The sequence below is a fragment of the Prionailurus viverrinus genome, unplaced genomic scaffold, assembly GCF_022837055.1.
Source record: "Prionailurus viverrinus isolate Anna unplaced genomic scaffold, UM_Priviv_1.0 scaffold_62, whole genome shotgun sequence".
NCBI lineage: Eukaryota > Metazoa > Chordata > Mammalia > Carnivora > Felidae > Prionailurus > Prionailurus viverrinus.
The window spans coordinates 771,712-795,250 of NW_025927624.1; the positions used below are offsets into that span (position 1 = coordinate 771,712).

The following is a 23,539-nucleotide window of genomic DNA, read 5'->3' on the forward strand; positions in this document are numbered from 1 at the left end:
TATCAAATTGTTGTTTCTGCTAGTGATAGAAGACCCAAAATGCCAAAGTCGTCTTAGTAATGCTTGGTTAAGTAATTAGAGGTCATATAGCTGTCATTGACAGGTAATGGGTTTCAATCATCACTCATTGATTTTGTCATTGCTTTTGCCCTTGGGTAAAACTTCAAGTTCCTTAGCATGGAATGAAAACACCCAAATCAGTTTGCTTCTTGCCAGATCATTCAGCCTTGTCTCTCACTATTTGCCCTACTCTGCTGCTTTGCTCTAGCACCTTGTCAAACTAAAATACTCATAATTAATTGCACAAGTGTCCTTCCTCACTTCTAGCTCTTTGTATGTGCTTCTTCCCTCTACCTAGCATACTTTTTCCTTGTCCTTCAGGTATCAGCTGACATATCACCTTCACCAAAGAACAGACAATATTGACACAAAACTGGGATGTCCCTTCCATATGTTCCAGTAGTGCTGTGTTTTATACCTGTCACTTACATCTGTATACTTGGCTCTGTTTGGAAATGCCTGTTTGATTTTTCCGTTTATAGTTTATGATTGTTCAGGGTGGACTGTGTCCTCATCTTGTAATTTCACCTTGTAATGAAGAAACCAGAAACTCTGACATTTATCCACAATAGCAATTAGTTCAGTGTGCAACCCTGAGCAAAATATATTTAATACTAACCTTGGGTTTCATATTGCAGTTGTACGTAGGTATTTTTCATTTTTCTTAACACTCATAAAGGCCACAACTTTGTTTTTTTCTTTTTCTTTTCTTTTCTTTTTCTTTTCTTTTCTTTTCTTTTCTTCTTCTTTTTTTTTTAATCAGTTGTAGTGAAAATTATTTTGGAGAAAGAAGATAATTCTTTCTTTTCCTTTTCAGATGCTACCAAATTTGAATGAGGATCCTGTAGAAATCCTTTAGTATCTACTGATGATTCAATTCTAAATCAAGATCCAGTATGGAAAGCGTCACGAGAATATGTACAGATTTTGAACAAAAATTATATGATTTGAATAATAAATAGAAAAAATTTACTGGATGCTTACCAAACATTTTCATTGTTTCCCAATTGAACACACTATATGGCAAAGTCTTGATTAAAGGAAAATGTTTTTGTATCATATGTGTGTAATGAAAATCTTTATAATATTTTAAACTATGTTTTTTTGGAAACTCATTAACTTTTAAGCACATTTTGTACGTGGAAACCAGCGCTAGAGGGTTTTACATACATCAGACTGCTCCACTAACAGCGGTTTGAACAGCACCCAAACAACCAAGTTGTCATTAACACTTCAGTAGTGTTCATGGATGGCTTTTTGTATTTTCCAATTTTTATGACTATATGTGGGCCTAAAGATTTAGACATTATTTAGATGTATTCCTGCTATGGCTATTGCCAATGTTTATACGTATTACAATTTTTTTAGAGTGCCATAGAACCTATCTATAATTTTAATTGTAAACACTGATTTGTAGCTCTTTCCACATGGAGAAATAAGATTTGCCTAAGGCTTTTCACTTTTTTATTTATTTATTTATTTATTTATTTATTTATTTTTGAATTGCTTTTTAGAAACAAAGTTAGAGAAAAGAAAAATTAGAGAGAGAAAAAAAAAGAACTCCCCCTCTCCCCGCCCCAGAGCCATTTGCAAGTAAATTGCTAATGGGATGCCTGATTCCTGTAGCATTTAAATCCTACAAGTCAGTACATTCCACATAACTACCATACAACCTTCACAATAAGAACATTAACTCTAATACACTCGACTCTTAAACAATGGTGTTAAGGGCTCTGACCCCGCCCCCCACAGTCAAAAAGCCATGAACAACTTTTGACCCCCAAAGACTTAACCACTACTACTACCAATAATCTTTTGTATATATATATCATACTCTATTCTTAAAGTAAGCTACAGAAAAAAATACCATGAAGAAAATTATGAAAGAAAATACATTTCCAGTACTGAAAAAAAAAATTGTGTAGTCAGTGCACCCATTAAAACTCTTTTGTTCAAATGTTCAGTATAATTCTATCATTTATTCCTCATAATTCTTTTTACGTTTAGTCACTTATCTGTAGTATACGTTATACCAAGGAAGGTCCTGTTCAGAGCCATGTATTGAATTCAGTTGTATGTCTTAGTCTCTTTCACTCTAGAACAGTTCCTTTGTCTTTCCTTGACTTTCAAGACTTTTAACCTTTTGACGACTAAATTCCAGTAACGTGGAATGTCTTTCAATGTGGATTTTTCTTAGGTTTCCTTATGGTAAAATTCAGACCATACCTGTTTAGCAAGAGTATCACTACAACCTACTCTTCGCATCCTATCATGTGACCTACAATTTTGAATTGTCCCCATACTGATGATGTTAATGTTGGCCACCGGAGGTAGTATCTGCCAGGTTTCTCGCCTGGAATGTTAACTTTCCACTTTCCAATTATTATTTTATGGGGAAGTACTTTGAGACATGTAAAATATCTCCTTTCTCAGACACCCTGTGCCAGGCCACCTCTTCTGCAGATGATTTGCCCCCCTGCAGGTTCTGAAAACCCATGCTGGGCTATTCTTCCCCTGTGCAGATGCCTCCCTACCCTGTTCAGTCTGTGATACTTCATTATTCTATACCATTCACCTTTTGGGGATGCTCTCACTTGAGCTCCAACACTGTGCAGGGTGACTGTCCTACACGTAATGCCTTCCCCATTCTAAGCTCCAACACCTCACTCTGGACCCCCACAACTCCATGCCTCTGTTTCTAGGCCTGGGAACTAAAATATCGGGGATGATAAAGAGGAAAGGAAGGAAGGGCTCTACAGGTCTTTTACAATCAACTTGGCAAGCTCTCCAAAGCCGTTTCTCATTGGAATTGCATCGAATCGGCCAACAGTTTGTAAGGAAAGAAATTTCTTATACTGATTTTTCCAAAGAACTAGTCTTTTAATTATCTAAGCTTATTCCCCACAATATATTGTTTCTTACTCGAGTGTTTTGTCTGCAGATTCTTTTGGATTTGGTACATGCAGTGACATATAATCTATAAATAGTGGCATTTTTTTCCCAATTCCTAGACCTTTCATTTTTTTTTCTTTCCTACTACAAGAATGACGTTGAGTAAATGTGAGGATAGTGAGCGTTCATGTCTTCTTGAAATTGCAACATGTAAAAGTAGTTTTCTGTAACTATGTAGATAGTGGGGTTTTTAAAAGTGGATGTCTTTTATTAGTCTCTTAGTTTGCTCTTGCCGTTTACAACAGATCACCATCAACACAGTGTCTTAAAGCCCCACGCATTGATCTCACATTTTTATGGGTCAGAAGCTAAGCAATGGCTTAGCTGAGTCCTTTGTTCAGGTTCTCACAAGGCTGTAGCCAAGGTGTCCCCTAGACTGTGCTTCCCCATTTGGGCACTTCAACGGGGAAGAATCTGCTTCCAAGCCCATTGAGTTTGTTTTTAAGAGAATTTCCTTGTGACTGTATGACTGGACTCATTTCCACAGCCCTTTGCTAATTGGCTAGCTGGAGGCTTGGGTCCTAAGCGTTCCCAGACACTTGTCTTAGTGCTTTTGGGCTGCTCTAACAAAATACCATAGGCTTATAAAAATAAAGTTTTATTTTTCACCCTTCTGGAGGCTGGGAAGTCCAAAATGAAGGCACTGGCATATTCAGTGTACAGCGACGGCCTGCTTCCTGGTTCATGGACGCTGGTCTTCCTGCTTGGTGCAGGGCCAAGGAAGCTCTCACAGCCCTCCTTTATAAGGGCACTAATCCCATTCATGAGGGCTCCACCTTCGTGACTTCATTTCCCAAATCCCCCACTTCTAAATACTATCACGTTGAACATTAAGAGTTAACACATGAATTTGGGTGAGTGGGGACACAAATATTCAGCCTAGAGCAAGGCTGTTCCTTGTTCTTGGCCACGTAGACTTCCTCAATACGGCCGCCTAGTTTAGGAGGCCAGCAAGGAGAATGTCACTTCAGAGAAGGCTCAGTCCCCCTTGAAGTGTATTCACATGATTAGATCAGGTTTGCCTAGCATGATCCTCTTTTGATTGACTCTGAATTAACTGAATAATGTCTGCAACATTCCTTTACATGTGCCATATTCTAATATCTAGAGTCAAGTCACAGATCTCAACATAATTATAAAGAAAAGGTGACAATACTCAAGGGCAGATATTATGGGGTCACTTAGGGTCTTTCTGCTACAAGTATATTAAGGAAGTTCCCTTATAATACTAGTTTTCTAAGTTCTGTCATGAATGAATATTGAATGTGAAAAGATGTTTATTTCACATCTATTGAGATAATTTTTTTTTAATTTTTTTTCAACGTTTATTTATTTTTGGGACAGAGAGAGACAGAGCATGAACGGGGGAGGGGCAGAGAGAGAGGGAGACACAGAATCGGAAACAGGCTCCAGGCTCTGAGCCATCAGCCCAGAGCCTGATGCGGGGCTCGAACTCACGGACCGCGAGATAGTGACCTGGCTGAAGTCGGACGCTTAACCGACTGTGCCACCCAGGCGCCCCTATTGAGATAATTTTTTTAACTGTTTATTTTTGAGAGAGACCAAGCAAGCCAGCAGGGGAGGGGCAGAGAGAGAGGGAGACAGGATCTGAAGCAAACTCTGCGCTGACAGTGGCGAGCCCAATGAGAACCCCACATGGTGCTTAAACACACATACTGTGAGATCATGACCTGAGCTTAAGTTGGATGCTTAACCGACTGAGCTACCCAGGTACCCTGAGATAAGTTTTTAAAATATTTGTGAATGGGGGGTGGGGCCAAGATGGCGGAAGAGCATGGACGTTTTGTGTGTGTCTCTCATCCATGAAATACAGCCAGGCCAACATGAAACCATCCTACACACCTAGAACACTGATCGGAGGAGTAACACAACAATCTGCACAACCTGAACCACAGAATTCAGCAGAAATTTACTCCAAAAGAAAGAGCATGAAGAAACGACAGCCAGGGATTTCACCAACACAGATACAAGCAAGATGTCTGAACCAGAATTTAAAATCACAATAATAAGAATATTAGCTGGGGTCGAAAATAGATTAGAATCCCTTTCTGCAGAGATAAAAGAAGTAAAAAGTAGCCAGAATGAAATTAAAGATACTATAACTGAGCTGCAATCACGGATGGATGCAGTGGCAGCAAGGATGGACAAGGCAGAACAGAGAATCCGCGATATAGAGGACAAACTTATAGAGAATAACGAAGCAGAAAAAAAAGAGGGAGATTAAGGCAAAAGAGCACGATTTAAGCATTAGAGAAACCAGTGACTCATTAAAAAGGAACAACAGCAGAATCATAGGGGCCCCAGAAGTGGAAGAGAGAGATATAGGTGTATTAGGGTTATGTGAGCAAATCATAGCGGAAAACATTTACGAATCCTGGGAAAGACACAGAGATCAAAATCCAGGAAGCACAGAGGACCCCCCCCCATTAGATTCAGCAAAAACCGACCATCAAGGCATATCATAGTCAAATTCACAAAGTACTCAGGCAAGGAGAGAATCATGAAAGCAGGAAGGGAAGAAAAAAAAAAAAAGTTCCCTGACCTAAAAGGGAAGAGAGATCAGGTTTGCAGCAGACCTATCCACAGAAACTTGACAGGCCAAAAGCAGTGGCGGGATATATTCAGTGTGCTGAATCAGAAAAATATGCAGAGGCGCCTGGGTGGCTCAGTTGGTTAGGCGTCCGATTTTGGCTCTCGTCATGATATTGCGGTATGTGAGTTAGAGCCCCATGCCGGGCTCTGACAGCTCAGAACCTGGAGCCTGCTTCAGATTCAGTGTCTCCCTCTCTCTCTGCCCCTCCTCTGCTCATGCTCTGTTCTCACTGTCTCTGTCTCTCTCTCTCTCTCTGTCAAAAATAAATAAACATTAAATAAATAAAATAAATAAATAAATGCAGCCAAGAATTCTTTATCCAGCAGGGCTGTCACTCAAATTCGGAGACAGAAAAAGTTTCCCAGACAAACAAAAATTAAAGGAATTTGTGACCACTACACCAGCCCTGCAAGAAATTTTAAGGGGGACTTTCTGAGGGAAGAAAAGTTGAACAAATATATATATACATACACACATATATACATATACATATATATATATGTATGTATATATATATATATACCAAAAGCAACAAAGATTAGAAAGCAGAGATCACCACCAGAAACTCCAAGTGTACAAGCATCATAATGGCAATAAATTCATATCTTTCAGTACTCACTCTACATGTCAGTGGCCTCAATGCTCCAATCAAAAGGCATAGGGTAACAGAATGGATAAGAAAACAAGGTCCATCTATATGCTGTTTACAGGAGACCTAGTTTAGACCTAAAGACACCTTCAGATTGAAAATAAGGGGATGGAGAACCATCTATCATGCTAATGGTCAACCAAAGAAAGGTAGAATAGCCATACTTATATCAGACAATCTAGACTTTAAAATAAAGACTGCATCAAGGGATGCAGAAGGGCATTATGTCATAATCCAGGTGTCTATCCACCAAGAAGACCTAACAATTGTAAATATTTATGCGCCAAATGTGACAGCACCCAAATATGTAAATCCATTAATCACAAACATAAAGAAAGTCGTCGATAGTAATACCATAATAGTAGGAGACTTCAACACCCCACTCACAGCAATGGACAGATCATCTAATAAAAAAAAAAAAAAAAAAACAAGGGAACAATGGCTTTGAATGACACACTGGACCAGATGGACTTAACAGATATATTCAGAACATTTCATCCTAAACCAGCAAAATATACTTTCTTCTCCAGTGCACATGGAACGTTCTCCAGAATAGACCATATACTGGGACATAAATCAGCCCTAAGTAAGTACAAAAAGATTGAGAGCATACCGTGCATATTTTCAGACCATAACACTATGAAACTCGAAATCAACTACAAGAAAATATTGGGAAAGGTAACACATACTTGGAGACTGAAGAACATCCTACTAAAGAATGAATGGGCCAACCAAGCAGTTAAAGAGGAAATGGAAAAATATATGGATGTCAATGAAAGGGATAACACCACAACCCCAAACCACTGGGACACAACAAAGTCGGTTATAAGAGGAAAATATATAGCAATCCAGGCCTTCCTAAAGAAGGAAGAAAGATCTCAGATACACAACCTAACCTTACGCCTTAAGGAGCTGGAAAAAGAACAGCAAATAAAACCCAAACCAGCAGAAGGCAGGAAATAATAAAGATTACAGCAGAAATTAATGCTATCGAAACAAACAAACAAACAAAAAACAGAAAAATACCAGTAGAACAGATCAATCAAGCCAGAGTCTGGTGCCTTGAAAGAATTAACAAAATTGATAAACCACTAGCCAGTCTGGTCAAAGAAGAAAAAAGGAAAGGACATAAATAAGTAAAATCAAGAATGAAAGAGGAGAGATCACAACCAACACAGCAGAAATAAAAACAATAATAAGAGAATAGTATGAGCAATTTGCCAATAAAATGGGTCATCTGGAAGAAATGGACAAATTCCTAGAAACATATACACTACCAACACTGAAACAGGAAGAAATAGAAAATTTGAACAGACCCATAACCAGTAAGGACATCGAATTAGTAATCAAAAATCTGCCAAAAAACAAGAGTCCAGGGCCAGATGGCTTTCCAGGGGGGATTTCTACCAAACATATAAGGAAGAGTTAGCACCTATTCTCTTGAAACTGTTCCAAAAGATAGAAATGGAAGGAAAACTTGCAAACTCTTTCTATGAAGCCAGCATTACCTTGATTCCAAAACCAGTCAGAGACCCCACTACAAAGGAGAACTATAGACAACTTTCCCTGAGGAACATGGATGCAAATATTCTCAACAAGATATTAGCCAACCGGATCCAACAATACATGAAAAGTATTACTCACCACGACCAAGCAGGATTTATACCTGGGATGCGGGGCAGGTTCCATATCTGCAAAACAATTAACGTGATTCATCACATCAATAAAAGAAAGGGCAAGAACCATATAACCCTCTCGATGGATGCAGAGAAAGCATTTGACAAAATACAGCACCCTTTCTTGATAAAAAGCCTCAAGAAAGTAGGGAGAGAAGGAGCATACCTCTAGATCATAATGCTAATATCATCCTCAGTGGGGAAAAATGGGAGCTTCCCCTCTAAGGTCAGGAACAAGGCAGGGATGTCCACTCTCACTACTGTTACTCAACATAGTATTGGGAGCCTTAGCCTCTGCAATCAGACAACACAAAGAAATAAAAGGCATCCAAATCAGCCAGGAGGAGGTCAAACTTTCCCTCTTTGCAGATGACACGATGCTCTATATGGAAAACCCGAAAGATGCCACACAAAACTGCTAGAATGGATTCCTGAATTCGGCAAATTTGCAGGATATGAAATCAATGCGCAGAAATCGCATTCCTATACACCAACATGAAGCAACAGAAAGAGAAATCAAGAAATCGATCCCATTTACAGTTGCACAAAAAGCCACACAATACCTAGGAATAAATCTAACTGTAGATTGGGTAGTAACGACATTTTAACAATATTTGTTCTTCCTATCCAGGAGCATGGAATCTTTTTGCCATTTTTTTGTGTCTTCTTCAATTTCTTTCATAAGCTTTCTGTGGTTTTCAGTATATACATTTTTCACCTCTTTGGTTAGATTTATTCCTAGGTATTGTGTGGCTTTTTGTGCAACTGTAAATGGGATCGATTTCTTGATTTCTCTTTCTGTTGCTTCATGTTGGTGTATAGGAATGCGATTTCTGCGCATTGATTTCATATCCTGCAAATTTGCCGAATTCAGGAATCCATTCTAGCAGTTTTGTGTGGCATCTTTCGGGTTTTCCATATAGAGCATCGTGTCATCTGCAAAGAGGGAAAGTTTGACCTCCTCCTGGCTGATTTGGATGCCTTTTATTTCTTTGTGTTGTCTGATTGCAGAGGCTAAGGCTCCCAATACTATGTTGAGTAACAGTAGTGAGAGTGGACATCCCTGCCTTGTTCCTGACCTTAGAGGGGAAGCTCCCATTTTTCCCCACTGAGGATGATATTAGCATTATGATCTAGAGGTATGCTCCTTCTCTCCCTACTTTCTTGAGGCTTTTTATCAAGAAAGGGTGCTGTATTTTGTCAAATGCTTTCTCTGCATCCATCGAGAGGGTTATATGGTTCTTGCCCTTTCTTTTATTGATGTGATGAATCACGTTAATTGTTTTGCAGATATGGAACCTGCCCCGCATCCCAGGTATAAATCCTGCTTGGTCGTGGTGAGTAATACTTTTCATGTATTGTTGGATCCGGTTGGCTAATATCTTGTTGAGAATATTTGCATCCATGTTCCTCAGGGAAAGTTGTCTATAGTTCTCCTTTGTAGTGGGGTCTCTGACTGGTTTTGGAATCAAGGTAATGCTGGCTTCATAGAAAGAGTTTGCAAGTTTTCCTTCCATTTCTATCTTTTGGAACAGTTTCAAGAGAATAGGTGCTAACTCTTCCTTATATGTTTGGTAGAAATCCCCCCTGGAAAGCCATCTGGCCCTGGACTCTTGTTTTTTGGCAGATTTTTGATTACTAATTCGATGTCCTTACTGGTTATGGGTCTGTTCAAATTTTCTATTTCTTCCTGTTTCAGTGTTGGTAGTGTATATGTTTCTAGGAATTTGTCCATTTCTTCCAGATGACCCATTTTATTGGCATATAATTGCTCATACTATTCTCTTATTATTGTTTTTATTTCTGCTGTGTTGGTTGTGATCTCTCCTCTTTCATTCTTGATTTTACTTATTTATGTCCTTTCCTTTTTTCTTCTTTGACCAGACTGGCTAGTGGTTTATCAATTTTGTTAATTCTTTCAAGGCACCAGACTCTGGCTTGATTGATCTGTTCTACTGGTATTTTTCTGTTTTTTGTTTGTTTGTTTGTTTCGATAGCATTAATTTCTGCTGTAATCTTTATTATTTCCTGCCTTCTGCTGGTTTGGGTTTTATTTGCTGTTCTTTTTCCAGCTCCTTAAGGCGTAAGGTTAGGTTGTGTATCTGAGATCTTTCTTCCTTCTTTAGGAAGGCCTGGATTGCTATATATTTTCCTCTTATAACCGACTTTGTTGTGTCCCAGTGGTTTGGGGTTGTGGTGTTATCCCTTTCATTGACATCCATATATTTTTCCATTTCCTCTTTAACTGCTTGGTTGGCCCATTCATTCTTTAGTAGGATGTTCTTCAGTCTCCAAGTATGTGTTACCTTTCCCAATATTTTCTTGTAGTTGATTTCGAGTTTCATAGTGTTATGGTCTGAAAATATGCACGGTATGCTCTCAATCTTTTTGTACTTACTTAGGGCTGATTTATGTCCCAGTATATGGTCTATTCTGGAGAACGTTCCATGTGCACTGGAGAAGAAAGTATATTTTGCTGGTTTAGGATGAAATGTTCTGAATATATCTGTTAAGTCCATCTGGTCCAGTGTGTCATTCAAAGCCATTGTTCCCTTGTTTTTTTTTTTTTTTTTTTTTATTAGATGATCTGTCCATTGCTGTGAGTGGGGTGTTGAAGTCTCCTACTATTATGGTATTACTATCGACGACTTTCTTTATGTTTGTGATTAATGGATTTACATATTTGGGTGCTGTCACATTTGGCGCATAAATATTTACAATTGTTAGGTCTTCTTGGTGGATAGACACCTGGATTATGACATAATGCCCTTCTGCATCCCTTGATGCAGTCTTTATTTTAAAGTCTAGATTGTCTGATATAAGTATGGCTATTCTACCTTTCTTTGGTTGACCATTAGCATGATAGATGGTTCTCCATCCCCTTATTTTCAATCTGAAGGTGTCTTTAGGTCTAAACTAGGTCTCCTGTAAACAGCATATAGATGGACCTTGTTTTCTTATCCATTCTGTTACCCTATGCCTTTTGATTGGAGCATTGAGGCCACTGACATGTAGAGTGAGTACTGAAAGATATGAATTTATTGCCATTATGATGCTTGTACACTTGGAGTTTCTGGTGGTGATCTCTGCTTTCTAATCTTTGTTGCTTTTGGTATATATATATATACATACATATATATATATGTATATGTATATATGTGTGTATGTATATATATATTTGTTCAACTTTTCTTCCCTCAGAAAGTCCCCCTTAAAATTTCTTGCAGGGCTGGTGTAGTGGTCACAAATTCCTTTAATTTTTGTTTGTCTGGGAAACTTTTTCTGTCTCCGAATTTGAGTGACAGCCCTGCTGGATAAAGAATTCTTGGCTGCATTTATTTATTTATTTTATTTATTTAATGTTTATTTATTTTTGACAGAGAGAGAGAGAGAGACAGAGACAGTGAGAACAGAGCATGAGCAGAGGAGGGGCAGAGAGAGAGGGAGACACTGAATCTGAAGCAGGCTCCAGGTTCTGAGCTGTCAGAGCCCGGCATGGGGCTCTAACTCACATACCGCAATATCATGACGAGAGCCAAAATCGGACGCCTAACCAACTGAGCCACCCAGGCGCCTCTGCATATTTTTCTGATTCAGCACACTGAATATATCCCGCCACTGCTTTTGGCCTGTCAAGTTTCTGTGGATAGGTCTGCTGCAAACCTGATCTCTCTTCCCTTTTAGGTCAGGGAACTTTTTTTTTTTTTCTTCCCTTCCTGCTTTCATGATTCTCTCCTTGCCTGAGTACTTTGTGAATTTGACTATGATATGCCTTGATGGTCGGTTTTTGCTGAATCTAATGGGGGGGGGTCCTCTGTGCTTCCTGGATTTTGATCTCTGTGTCTTTCCCAGGATTCGTAAATATTTTCCGCTATGATTTGCTCACATAACCCTAATACACCTATATCTCTCTCTTCCACTTCTGGGGCCCCTATGATTCTGCTGTTGTTCCTTTTTAATGAGTCACTGGTTTCTCTAATGCTTAAATCGTGCTCTTTTGCCTTAATCTCCCTCTTTTTTTTCTGCTTCGTTATTCTCTATAAGTTTGTCCTCTATATCGCGGATTCTCTGTTCTGCCTTGTCCATCCTTGCTGCCACTGCATCCATCCGTGATTGCAGCTCAGTTATAGTATCTTTAATTTCATTCTGGCTACTTTTTACTTCTTTTATCTCTGCAGAAAGGGATTCTAATCTATTTTCGACCCCAGCTAATATTCTTATTATTGTGATTTTAAATTCTGGTTCAGACATCTTGCTTGTATCTGTGTTGGTGAAATCCCTGGCTGTCGTTTCTTCATGCTCTTTCTTTTGGAGTAAATTTCTGCTGAATTCTGTGGTTCAGGTTGTGCAGATTGTTGTGTTACTCCTCCGATCAGTGTTCTAGGTGTGTAGGATGGTTTCATGTTGGCCTGGCTGTATTTCATGGATGAGAGACACACACAAAACGTCCATGCTCTTCCGCCATCTTGGCCCCACCCCCCATTCACAAATATTTTAAAAACTTATCTCAGGGTACCTGGGTAGCTCAGTCGGTTAAGCATCCAACTTAAGCTCAGGTCATGATCTCACAGTATGTGTGTTTAAGCACCATGTGGGGTTCTCATTGGGCTCGCCACTGTCAGCGCAGAGTTTGCTTCAGATCCTGTCTCCCTCTCTCTCTGCCCCTCCCCTGCTGGCTTGCTTGGTCTCTCTCAAAAATAAACAGTTAAAAAAATTATCTCAATAGGGGCGCCTGGGTGGCACAGTCGGTTAAGCGTCCGACTTCAGCCAGGTCACTATCTCGCGGTCCGTGAGTTCGAGCCCCGCATCAGGCTCTGGGCTGATGGCTCAGAGCCTGGAGCCTGTTTCCGATTCTGTGTCTCCCTCTCTCTCTGCCCCTCCCCCGTTCATGCTCTGTCTCTCTCTGTCCCAAAAATAAATAAACGTTGAAAAAAAATTAAAAAAAAATTATCTCAATAGATGTGAAATAAACATCTTTTCACATTCAATATTCATTCATGACAGAACTTAGAAAACTAGTATTATAAGGGAACTTCCTTAATATACTTGTAGCAGAAAGACCCTAAGTGACCCCATAATATCTGCCCTTGAGTATTGTCACCTTTTCTTTATAATTATGTTGAGATCTGTGACTTGACTCTAGCTATTAGAATATGGCACATGTAAAGGAATGTTGCAGACATTATTCAGTTAATTCAGAGTCAATCAAAAGAGGATCATGCTAGGCAAACCTGATCTAATCATGTGAATACACTTCAAGGGGGACTGAGCCTTCTCTGAAGTGACATTCTCCTTGCTGGCCTCCTAAACTAGGCGGCCGTATTGAGGAAGTCTACGTGGCCAAGAACAAGGAACAGCCTTGCTCTAGGCTGAATATTTGTGTCCCCACTCACCCAAATTCATGTGTTAACTCTTAATGTTCAACGTGATAGTATTTAGAAGTGGGGGATTTGGGAAATGAAGTCACGAAGGTGGAGCCCTCATGAATGGGATTAGTGCCCTTATAAAGGAGGGCTGTGAGAGCTTCCTTGGCCCTGCACCAAGCAGGAAGACCAGCGTCCATGAACCAGGAAGCAGGCCGTCGCTGTACACTGAATATGCCAGTGCCTTCATTTTGGACTTCCCAGCCTCCAGAAGGGTGAAAAATAAAACTTTATTTTTATAAGCCTATGGTATTTTGTTAGAGCAGCCCAAAAGCACTAAGACAAGTGTCTGGGAACGCTTAGGACCCAAGCCTCCAGCTAGCCAATTAGCAAAGGGCTGTGGAAATGAGTCCAGTCATACAGTCACAAGGAAATTCTCTTAAAAACAAACTCAATGGGCTTGGAAGCAGATTCTTCCCCGTTGAAGTGCCCAAATGGGGAAGCACAGTCTAGGGGACACCTTGGCTACAGCCTTGTGAGAACCTGAACAAAGGACTCAGCTAAGCCATTGCTTAGCTTCTGACCCATAAAAATGTGAGATCAATGCGTGGGGCTTTAAGACACTGTGTTGATGGTGATCTGTTGTAAACGGCAAGAGCAAACTAAGAGACTAATAAAAGACATCCACTTTTAAAAACCCCACTATCTACATAGTTACAGAAAACTACTTTTACATGTTGCAATTTCAAGAAGACATGAACGCTCACTATCCTCACATTTACTCAACGTCATTCTTGTAGTAGGAAAGAAAAAAAAATGAAAGGTCTAGGAATTGGGAAAAAAATGCCACTATTTATAGATTATATGTCACTGCATGTACCAAATCCAAAAGAATCTGCAGACAAAACACTCGAGTAAGAAACAATATATTGTGGGGAATAAGCTTAGATAATTAAAAGACTAGTTCTTTGGAAAAATCAGTATAAGAAATTTCTTTCCTTACAAACTGTTGGCCGATTCGATGCAATTCCAATGAGAAACGGCTTTGGAGAGCTTGCCAAGTTGATTGTAAAAGACCTGTAGAGCCCTTCCTTCCTTTCCTCTTTATCATCCCCGATATTTTAGTTCCCAGGCCTAGAAACAGAGGCATGGAGTTGTGGGGGTCCAGAGTGAGGTGTTGGAGCTTAGAATGGGGAAGGCATTACGTGTAGGACAGTCACCCTGCACAGTGTTGGAGCTCAAGTGAGAGCATCCCCAAAAGGTGAATGGTATAGAATAATGAAGTATCACAGACTGAACAGGGTAGGGAGGCATCTGCACAGGGGAAGAATAGCCCAGCATGGGTTTTCAGAACCTGCAGGGGGGCAAATCATCTGCAGAAGAGGTGGCCTGGCACAGGGTGTCTGAGAAAGGAGATATTTTACATGTCTCAAAGTACTTCCCCATAAAATAATAATTGGAAAGTGGAAAGTTAACATTCCAGGCGAGAAACCTGGCAGATACTACCTCCGGTGGCCAACATTAACATCATCAGTATGGGGACAATTCAAAATTGTAGGTCACATGATAGGATGCGAAGAGTAGGTTGTAGTGATACTCTTGCTAAACAGGTATGGTCTGAATTTTACCATAAGGAAACCTAAGAAAAATCCACATTGAAAGACATTCCACGTTACTGGAATTTAGTCGTCAAAAGGTTAAAAGTCTTGAAAGTCAAGGAAAGACAAAGGAACTGTTCTAGAGTGAAAGAGACTAAGACATACAACTGAATTCAATACATGGCTCTGAACAGGACCTTCCTTGGTATAACGTATACTACAGATAAGTGACTAAACGTAAAAAGAATTATGAGGAATAAATGATAGAATTATACTGAACATTTGAACAAAAGAGTTTTAATGGGTGCACTGACTACACAATTTTTTTTTTCAGTACTGGAAATGTATTTTCTTTCATAATTTTCTTCATGGTATTTTTTTCTGTAGCTTACTTTAAGAATAGAGTATGATATATATATACAAAAGATTATTGGTAGTAGTAGTGGTTAAGTCTTTGGGGGTCAAAAGTTGTTCATGGCTTTTTGACTGTGGGGGGCGGGGTCAGAGCCCTTAACACCATTGTTTAAGAGTCGAGTGTATTAGAGTTAATGTTCTTATTGTGAAGGTTGTATGGTAGTTATGTGGAATGTACTGACTTGTAGGATTTAAATGCTACAGGAATCAGGCATCCCATTAGCAATTTACTTGCAAATGGCTCTGGGGCGGGGAGAGGGGGAGTTCTTTTTTTTTCTCTCTCTAATTTTTCTTTTCTCTAACTTTGTTTCTAAAAAGCAATTCAAAAATAAATAAATAAATAAATAAATAAATAAATAAAAAAGTGAAAAGCCTTAGGCAAATCTTATTTCTCCATGTGGAAAGAGCTACAAATCAGTGTTTACAATTAAAATTATAGATAGGTTCTATGGCACTCTAAAAAAATTGTAATACGTATAAACATTGGCAATAGCCATAGCAGGAATACATCTAAATAATGTCTAAATCTTTAGGCCCACATATAGTCATAAAAATTGGAAAATACAAAAAGCCATCCATGAACACTACTGAAGTGTTAATGACAACTTGGTTGTTTGGGTGCTGTTCAAACCGCTGTTAGTGGAGCAGTCTGATGTATGTAAAACCCTCTAGCGCTGGTTTCCACGTACAAAATGTGCTTAAAAGTTAATGAGTTTCCAAAAAAACATAGTTTAAAATATTATAAAGATTTTCATTACACACATATGATACAAAAACATTTTCCTTTAATCAAGACTTTGCCATATAGTGTGTTCAATTGGGAAACAATGAAAATGTTTGGTAAGCATCCAGTAAATTTTTTCTATTTATTATTCAAATCATATAATTTTTGTTCAAAATCTGTACATATTCTCGTGACGCTTTCCATACTGGATCTTGATTTAGAATTGAATCATCAGTAGATACTAAAGGATTTCTACAGGATCCTCATTCAAATTTGGTAGCATCTGAAAAGGAAAAGAAAGAATTATCTTCTTTCTCCAAAATAATTTTCACTACAACTGATTAAAAAAAAAAGAAGAAGAAAAGAAAAGAAAAGAAAAGAAAAGAAAAAGAAAAGAAAAGAAAAAGAAAAAAACAAAGTTGTGGCCTTTATGAGTGTTAAGAAAAATGAAAAATACCTACGTACAACTGCAATATGAAACCCAAGGTTAGTATTAAATATATTTTGCTCAGGGTTGCACACTGAACTAATTGCTATTGTGGATAAATGTCAGAGTTTCTGGTTTCTTCATTACAAGGTGAAATTACAAGATGAGGACACAGTCCACCCTGAACAATCATAAACTATAAACGGAAAAATCAAACAGGCATTTCCAAACAGAGCCAAGTATACAGATGTAAGTGACAGGTATAAAACACAGCACTACTGGAACATATGGAAGGGACATCCCAGTTTTGTGTCAATATTGTCTGTTCTTTGGTGAAGGTGATATGTCAGCTGATACCTGAAGGACAAGGAAAAAGTATGCTAGGTAGAGGGAAGAAGCACATACAAAGAGCTAGAAGTGAGGAAGGACACTTGTGCAATTAATTATGAGTATTTTAGTTTGACAAGGTGCTAGAGCAAAGCAGCAGAGTAGGGCAAATAGTGAGAGACAAGGCTGAATGATCTGGCAAGAAGCAAACTGATTTGGGTGTTTTCATTCCATGCTAAGGAACTTGAAGTTTTACCCAAGGGCAAAAGCAATGACAAAATCAATGAGTGATGATTGAAACCCATTACCTGTCAATGACAGCTATATGACCTCTAATTACTTAACCAAGCATTACTAAGACGACTTTGGCATTTTGGGTCTTCTATCACTAGCAGAAACAACAATTTGATAAAGCACACCTTTTCTGAGACTTGTGCAGGTTGACAGTTCCATAGGGATGGCACCAGTGAAGGAAGATTGTCGCCAGAAATAATAACAGATATATAGACTTAGGGAGATTGAAAAAACTTCTTTAACGTTAATTTATTTTTGAGAGAGAGGCAAACCACAAGCGGGCAGGAGCACAGAGAGAGGGAGACACAGAATCTGAAGCAGGCTCCAGGCTCCGAGCTTTCAGCACAGAGCCCTCTGTGGGGCCTGAACCCACCTGAGCTGAAATCAGTCGCCCAACCGACTGAACCACCTGCTTGCCCCTAGACTTGTGGGAGATTTTAAAAGAGCTATGACACATGAGGACTAAATGAGGAAGAAGTGTGTTCTTCATTATGCTCATGCTTTTACATTTTTTATTAGATATGTACAAAAAATTGTGAATGTAGTATCTATTATCCAAACAATGGAAAGGGATGCCATTTACTATTTATAGTTTATTTCAGAAATCAATGATATCTAACTTCATACATTTTGGCAACATACCTTCTTCTAGTGCTCTGGTTATTCTTTCCTCCAACTCCTGCCGCATCTGAAATAAGCCAAATATTATTTAGAATGTGTAAGGTAAACAAAAGACATGGTAGGGATTATATATAGCTTAGGACATGTGGTCTTGAAATAATACTTGTAGAGATTAAACCAAAGTTAGGGATTGCTTAAACAGAAAAACTATCACATGAATAAAAGAAATTCCTACCTATTTTATTTTAGTTTTAGATAACGGAGAACAGATACATACATACACGCACACACACACACACACGTATATATGTATACATATATATACATATATACGTGTGTGTGTATACATATATATAATATGTGTATGTTATATATATAATATATTTAGTGTATTATATTAATATATAATATGTGTACATTATATATATATATATATTATGCTATTTATGTGAGTCTGATAAAAAGCACAATTAATATTGATCTATTGAACATGTATAATCTCTGAAACGTGATGTTGGATCTTACTGGGACAAAAAAGTTTAAACAAGAATCATATTGTATACTGAATTATTACCTGGAAATGATTAGAAATACTGCCATTTATGAAAGTTTAATCAGTTTTTTACCTTAATAAATTGTTCCTTAAAGTGGGCTTTCCATTTTTTCACTTGTAGAAAAACAAAATTTGAAGGAATGCTTTTTGCTGTTAATTTTTCAGGACTGACTCTTAAATACATATAAAATGAAGAGAGTGGGACTGGTCTTACTGTCATGTGGAAATTCTACTGGCAAAAATTGAGTAAAAATGTTTTGCCATCTGTATTATGACTAAAACACTTATTTCCTTTCATATGCACACAAAGATTTCAGAAAATCTCTTTGAAGAAAGGAAAAATAGGGGGTTCCAACAGTTTCCAAACTTAGCTTCTGATTTATAACTTTCTCCATTAGCGATAAGGAAAACAATATACAATTTTCAATTGTAACTTTGTTTCCTTTCTCCAAATTAGGACCAAGTTTTGAAACACTTGACTTATTAAAGTTATGGTTATCCACTTATGAAATGTGTATGAATATTTCCAACTACAGGTGACCCATGAATAACGCAGGGGTGGGGTACAGTAAAAAACCTGTATATAATTTTTCATCCCCCCAAAACTTAATTACTAATAGTCTACTCTTGACCGTAAGCCTTACCGGTAAAATAAACAGTCGATTCATACATGTTTTGTACAGTAGAATAAGCTAGGGCAAAAAATGACATTGAGAAAAACGGAAGGAAGAGGAAATACACTTAGAGTACTGTAGAGTATCCAAAAATAATCCATGTGTAAGTAAAGTAGACCCACACAGTTCAAAACCATGTTGGTCAAAGGTCAACTGTATATTACAACTGTTCCTGTCTAGAATGTACTTATTTAGATCTTTCTTAGACAAGGTAGCCTCTCCCTGAATGCCCCAAACGAGCTCCAAAGTAGTGTACAGGACAGAATCAACACTGTGGTGATAAGGATTCCAATGTCTTTACAAATTTAGGTGTGAGGACAAATGTTTTGGCTGACATGCTTCCCAATATTTTCAGAGACTGTTTTCCCTAATACCTTTTTTTAATTGAAGTATAGTTGGCATACAATGTTACACTAGTTTTTCAGTAGACAAATTCAGATTGGACAATGGGATACACTATGCTATGCTTGCTACCGTACATGTAGTTACCCTCTGTCACCATACAACATTAACACAATATTATTGACGATATTCCATATGCTGTATTCTTCATTCCTGTGACTTATTTACTTTACAACTGGAATTTGTACCTCTTACTCCCCTTCATCTATTTTGCCCATACCTCTCTACCCACCGCACCTCTAGCAACCACCAATTTGTCCTCTGTAGTTATGATTCTGTTTGTTCACTTGTTTTGTTTTTTTTTATATTCCACATGTAAGTGAAATCAGATGTTATTTATTTGTCTTTCTGCGATTTATTTCACCTCGCATAATACCCTCTACGTCTATCAATGTTGTCACAAATGGCAAGATCTCATTCTTTTTGATAGCTGAGCTATATTTCATTGTATACACATTACACATTGTCTTTATCCGTTCATCTCTCCATGGACACTTAGTTTGCTTCCCTATTTTGGTTATCGCAAACAATATTTCCATAAACATAGGGATGCATACAGCTTTTCAAATTAGTGTTTTCATTTTCTTTGGGTAAATACGCAGCAGTGGAATTAATGAATATCTATTTTTGAGTTTTTGAGGAACCATAACACTTTTTTGACAATAGCATTATATTCAGGCCTTATAAAATGAATGGGACAACATGACTATACCAGACTTATAAAACTAATTACTCAATACCAGATGATGGGGGAAGGCTGTATTCAAACAATTTTATATTACCATTAATAAATACGATATAAGATATAAACCACGTTTTTTATATGACATGACTTAAGGAGCTACCAAGGTAATGTTGCATCTTTTCCCCAAAAGCTCTTTTCCTAAATATTTACCTCTGTGACTTTTATGTTTATATCTAGGTAAAAACTGTGTTTCGATAGTGAAAATAGCTTTCAAGTCCATGAATAAGAACACATGTGTACTTTTGTGTATACCTTTCCATTGATCAGAAATATAAGAGGGTGAGAAAATTATACACAGAATAACTATATATCAGCAAATTTTAATTCAAAGAACATTTTTAAAGGATTTTTAATTAGAAGGATTTTCCCATTAACTGTTAACATACAAATATGGCCCATAGAAATCTAAGGTTCGGTTGGGGACACTGCAGGATTGAGGGACAAGGAAGTCACAGCCGTAGTCTCCATCTCTCCTTTAGTTAGACAGCTCTACTTCTCTCTGTTTTACACAATACAGTTTAATGCAAAAAAAAAAAAAAACCTACGTTCTATTGTTTGAAAAAAAATTATTTTGAAGATATACATGTCACTAATTTAGTCAAAATCCCGAATTTTGCGTAATAGACAAAAAGGGCTCAGAGAGAGTGTACCTTGCCTGAGATCATGAAACCAACTAGATGCAGACCAGGAATACACTTGTGGTCTTACCAAGCCTAGAGTTCTATGCCAGTTACTTCCTCATAGTCAGGAAAAATACGTGTATTTTAAGTATAATTCAGAGAAAATGAATACATAAAACTTTGCCATGTGGCTCAGTAATGCTTAGGTATGAGGCACACAATAGTAGCTCTCTAAATTACAAATTTTAAAGTCATGAATGAAAATAAAGGAACAGAAATTATGTTAACTCCTTTTAGTAGCCGTCAATTTTTTAAGCACAACTTTTTAAATTTTTTTAAAATTTTTTTTAATGTTTATTTATTTTTGAGACAGAGAGAGAGCATGAACGGGGGAGGGTCAGAGAGAGGGAGACACAGAATCTGAAACAGGCTCCAGGCTCTGAGCTGTCAGCACCGAGCCCGATGCGGGGCTCAAACTCACGGACCGCAAGATCATGACCTGAGCCAAAGTCGGCCGTTTAACCGACTGAGGCACCCAGGCACCCCAAGCACAACTTTTTTAAACCACAGGACAGAGAACTTGAAAGAGAAGATCTTTAGGTGAAGCAAGCAAGCTGAAACTGAGGAAATTCTTCCTGAAACCATTATTTATTCCTTCCAAAGAAAATTTGTTTTATCAAAATCAATCAACAAATGAGTGAACCCATGGTGTGGTTATTTATAGCAAAATTTAAAACCCAACACAGATTTCTCTTTCCCTTCTAGCATGCTTCTGTCTAACCTCTCATCATTCGTTGTATGTACAAAAGACACACTTCACTTTATTTATAATTTAAATCCAGTCGGAAATTATAGGTGAACCTTCACTTCTCACATGTGGACTTATCTCTGTCTCCCTCCCGAGGGGAAGGGAGACTTACCTAACAGGTGAATTTGGGAGAAGGAGCTAAGCAATGCTTCTGTGTTTCTGGATCTCCTCTTTGAAAAGATGTGCCTGCCCACAGTAACATGAATTTGGGTCTGCTCTCAGCTCTGTGGTAAGCACCCAGCCCCCGGGGTGGGGGTCAAGCATTTGTTTCCTCAATTTACAACTGTTGTGGGGAAGTGCCCAATTTGGGAGGAATCCCAAAGTGGCTAACATAACCTAAATCATATCCTCCAGTTTGTTAGTGTTTATTAGTAATAAAGCTACTAAGTTTCTCTCCAACTCCCTGTCTCCTGTGTTCTGAATTTAGAAAGAGAAGAGCAGGGTTACTTGCTGCCTACCCAGTGTCACCTGTCACAGCTCCACCGAGAAAAATGACTAGACAGCACTTACAGAAACATTCTCTTCTTCCTTGACTTCATAATTAATGTACATTGTTCAAAAGCATCGCTCACTCGAAAGAGAGAAAAAGTTGAAAGGAACCATTTTAGGAACAAACATAGAAAGCCAGACAAACTGAGGACACAGAGGAGTACATTCCAAATGAAAGAACATGACAAAACCTAAGAAAAAAAACTAAGTGAAACAGAGATAAGTAATGTACCTCATAAAGAGTTCAAGGTAACCGTCATAAAGATGCTCAGTGAACTCGGGAGAAGAAAGAATGGATCCAGTGATAACATCAGAAAGAGATAGAAAATATAAAAAAGAACCAATCAGAGCTGAAGGATACAATAACAGAAATGACAAATACACTAGAGGGAATCAACAGCAGATAAGAAGATGCAGAAGAACAGATCAACAATTTGCAAGACAGGGTAGTAGAAATCATTCAAGTCAAAAAACAAAAAGAAAAAAGAATTTTAAAAATGAGGCTAGGTTAAGGGACTTGTGCGACAACATTCAGTGTAATAATACTTGCATTCAAGGGGTTCCAGAAAAAGAAAAGACAAAGGGGCAAAGAACTCATTTGAAGAAATAAAAGCTTCATTTTAAAAATTCAAATATTTGCTTGATTTAGCTATTTGTAAAATGCTCTACAATCACTCATCAAGATATTTTATAAAAATGGAAACAAAGGTGGTATAAGTCAAAAAAAAAAAGGAAAAAGAAAAAAGAGTGACATAAATAAGAAAGCAATTAAAGATGTATTCTCATGTAAGAAAATAGCACCACTTTTAACTTAAAAGAGAAATTAACCTTTTTAGTGTTACAAGTTGATTTAATTCATAAAAAGGACTTACCATGGATTCTTTTTTTTTCTTTTTTTTTTAGAGTAGCCTCCATGCTTAGCATAGAGCCCAATGCAGGACTTGAACTCATGACCCTGAGATCAAAACCTGAGCTGAGATCAAGAGTTAGACGCTGAACTGACTGAGCCACCCAGGCACCCTCATGGATTCTTTTAAATAGTAAACATTCATATGTCGTTAAGGGTTTGGAGGATGATCATTCACTGACATACAGGGGCGGACAGACTGGATTATAGCAAAACTTTCAAATGTTAATGAACCACTGCCAACTGAAAATAAGTCTAAGCATCTAAGTGTACCCGTGGTTACCAGGCAATAACATTTACTTTCTAAAATCAAATTTAAATGAAAGCTTTTCAAGAAATTTAAAATGGGTAAGTTTAGTTATATTTACTGAATACAGTTAATGCTAGGTGTCTCTTGTGGCACACCTGGGTGGCTCAGTTGTTTTTAGTGTCCAAATCTTGATTTTGACTCAGGTCATGATCTCATGGTTTTGAGACTGAGCCCCACATTCGGCTCTGTGCTGAGCATGAAACCTGCTTGGGATTCTCTTTCTCCCTCTCCTTTTGCCCCTCCCCGGCATGCACTCACTCATTCTCTCACTAAAACAAAATAAAAATAAGTATCTCTTAGAAATGAGAGATC

General features: G+C 38.0%; 3 protein-coding genes across 3 annotated transcripts in view; 1 reads left to right on the plus strand and 2 right to left on the minus strand.

Annotated features, from left to right (window-relative positions):
- LOC125159799 (ankyrin repeat domain-containing protein 26-like) overlaps window positions 1-1,121 on the plus strand; it is a 156,737-nt gene extending 155,616 nt beyond the window's left edge. The window contains exon 32 of the mRNA XM_047848414.1: window positions 878-1,121. Within this exon, the coding sequence (XP_047704370.1) occupies window positions 878-897 (20 nt within the window). The 3' untranslated portion in view covers window positions 898-1,121. The remainder of the gene's footprint in view (window positions 1-877) is intronic.
- The window catches only part of LOC125159788 (ankyrin repeat domain-containing protein 26-like), a 708,468-nt gene that overhangs the window by 540,778 nt on the left and 144,151 nt on the right, over window positions 1-23,539 (minus strand). The window lies entirely within an intron of this gene.
- Window positions 16,090-23,539, minus strand: part of LOC125159794 (ankyrin repeat domain-containing protein 26-like) — a 34,066-nt gene continuing 26,616 nt past the window's right edge. The window contains exons 7-8 of the mRNA XM_047848413.1: window positions 17,741-17,786; window positions 16,090-16,333 (exon numbers count right to left, since the gene is read on the minus strand). Coding sequence (XP_047704369.1) covers window positions 16,314-16,333; window positions 17,741-17,786 — 66 coding nt within the window. The 3' untranslated portion in view covers window positions 16,090-16,313. The remainder of the gene's footprint in view (window positions 16,334-17,740; window positions 17,787-23,539) is intronic.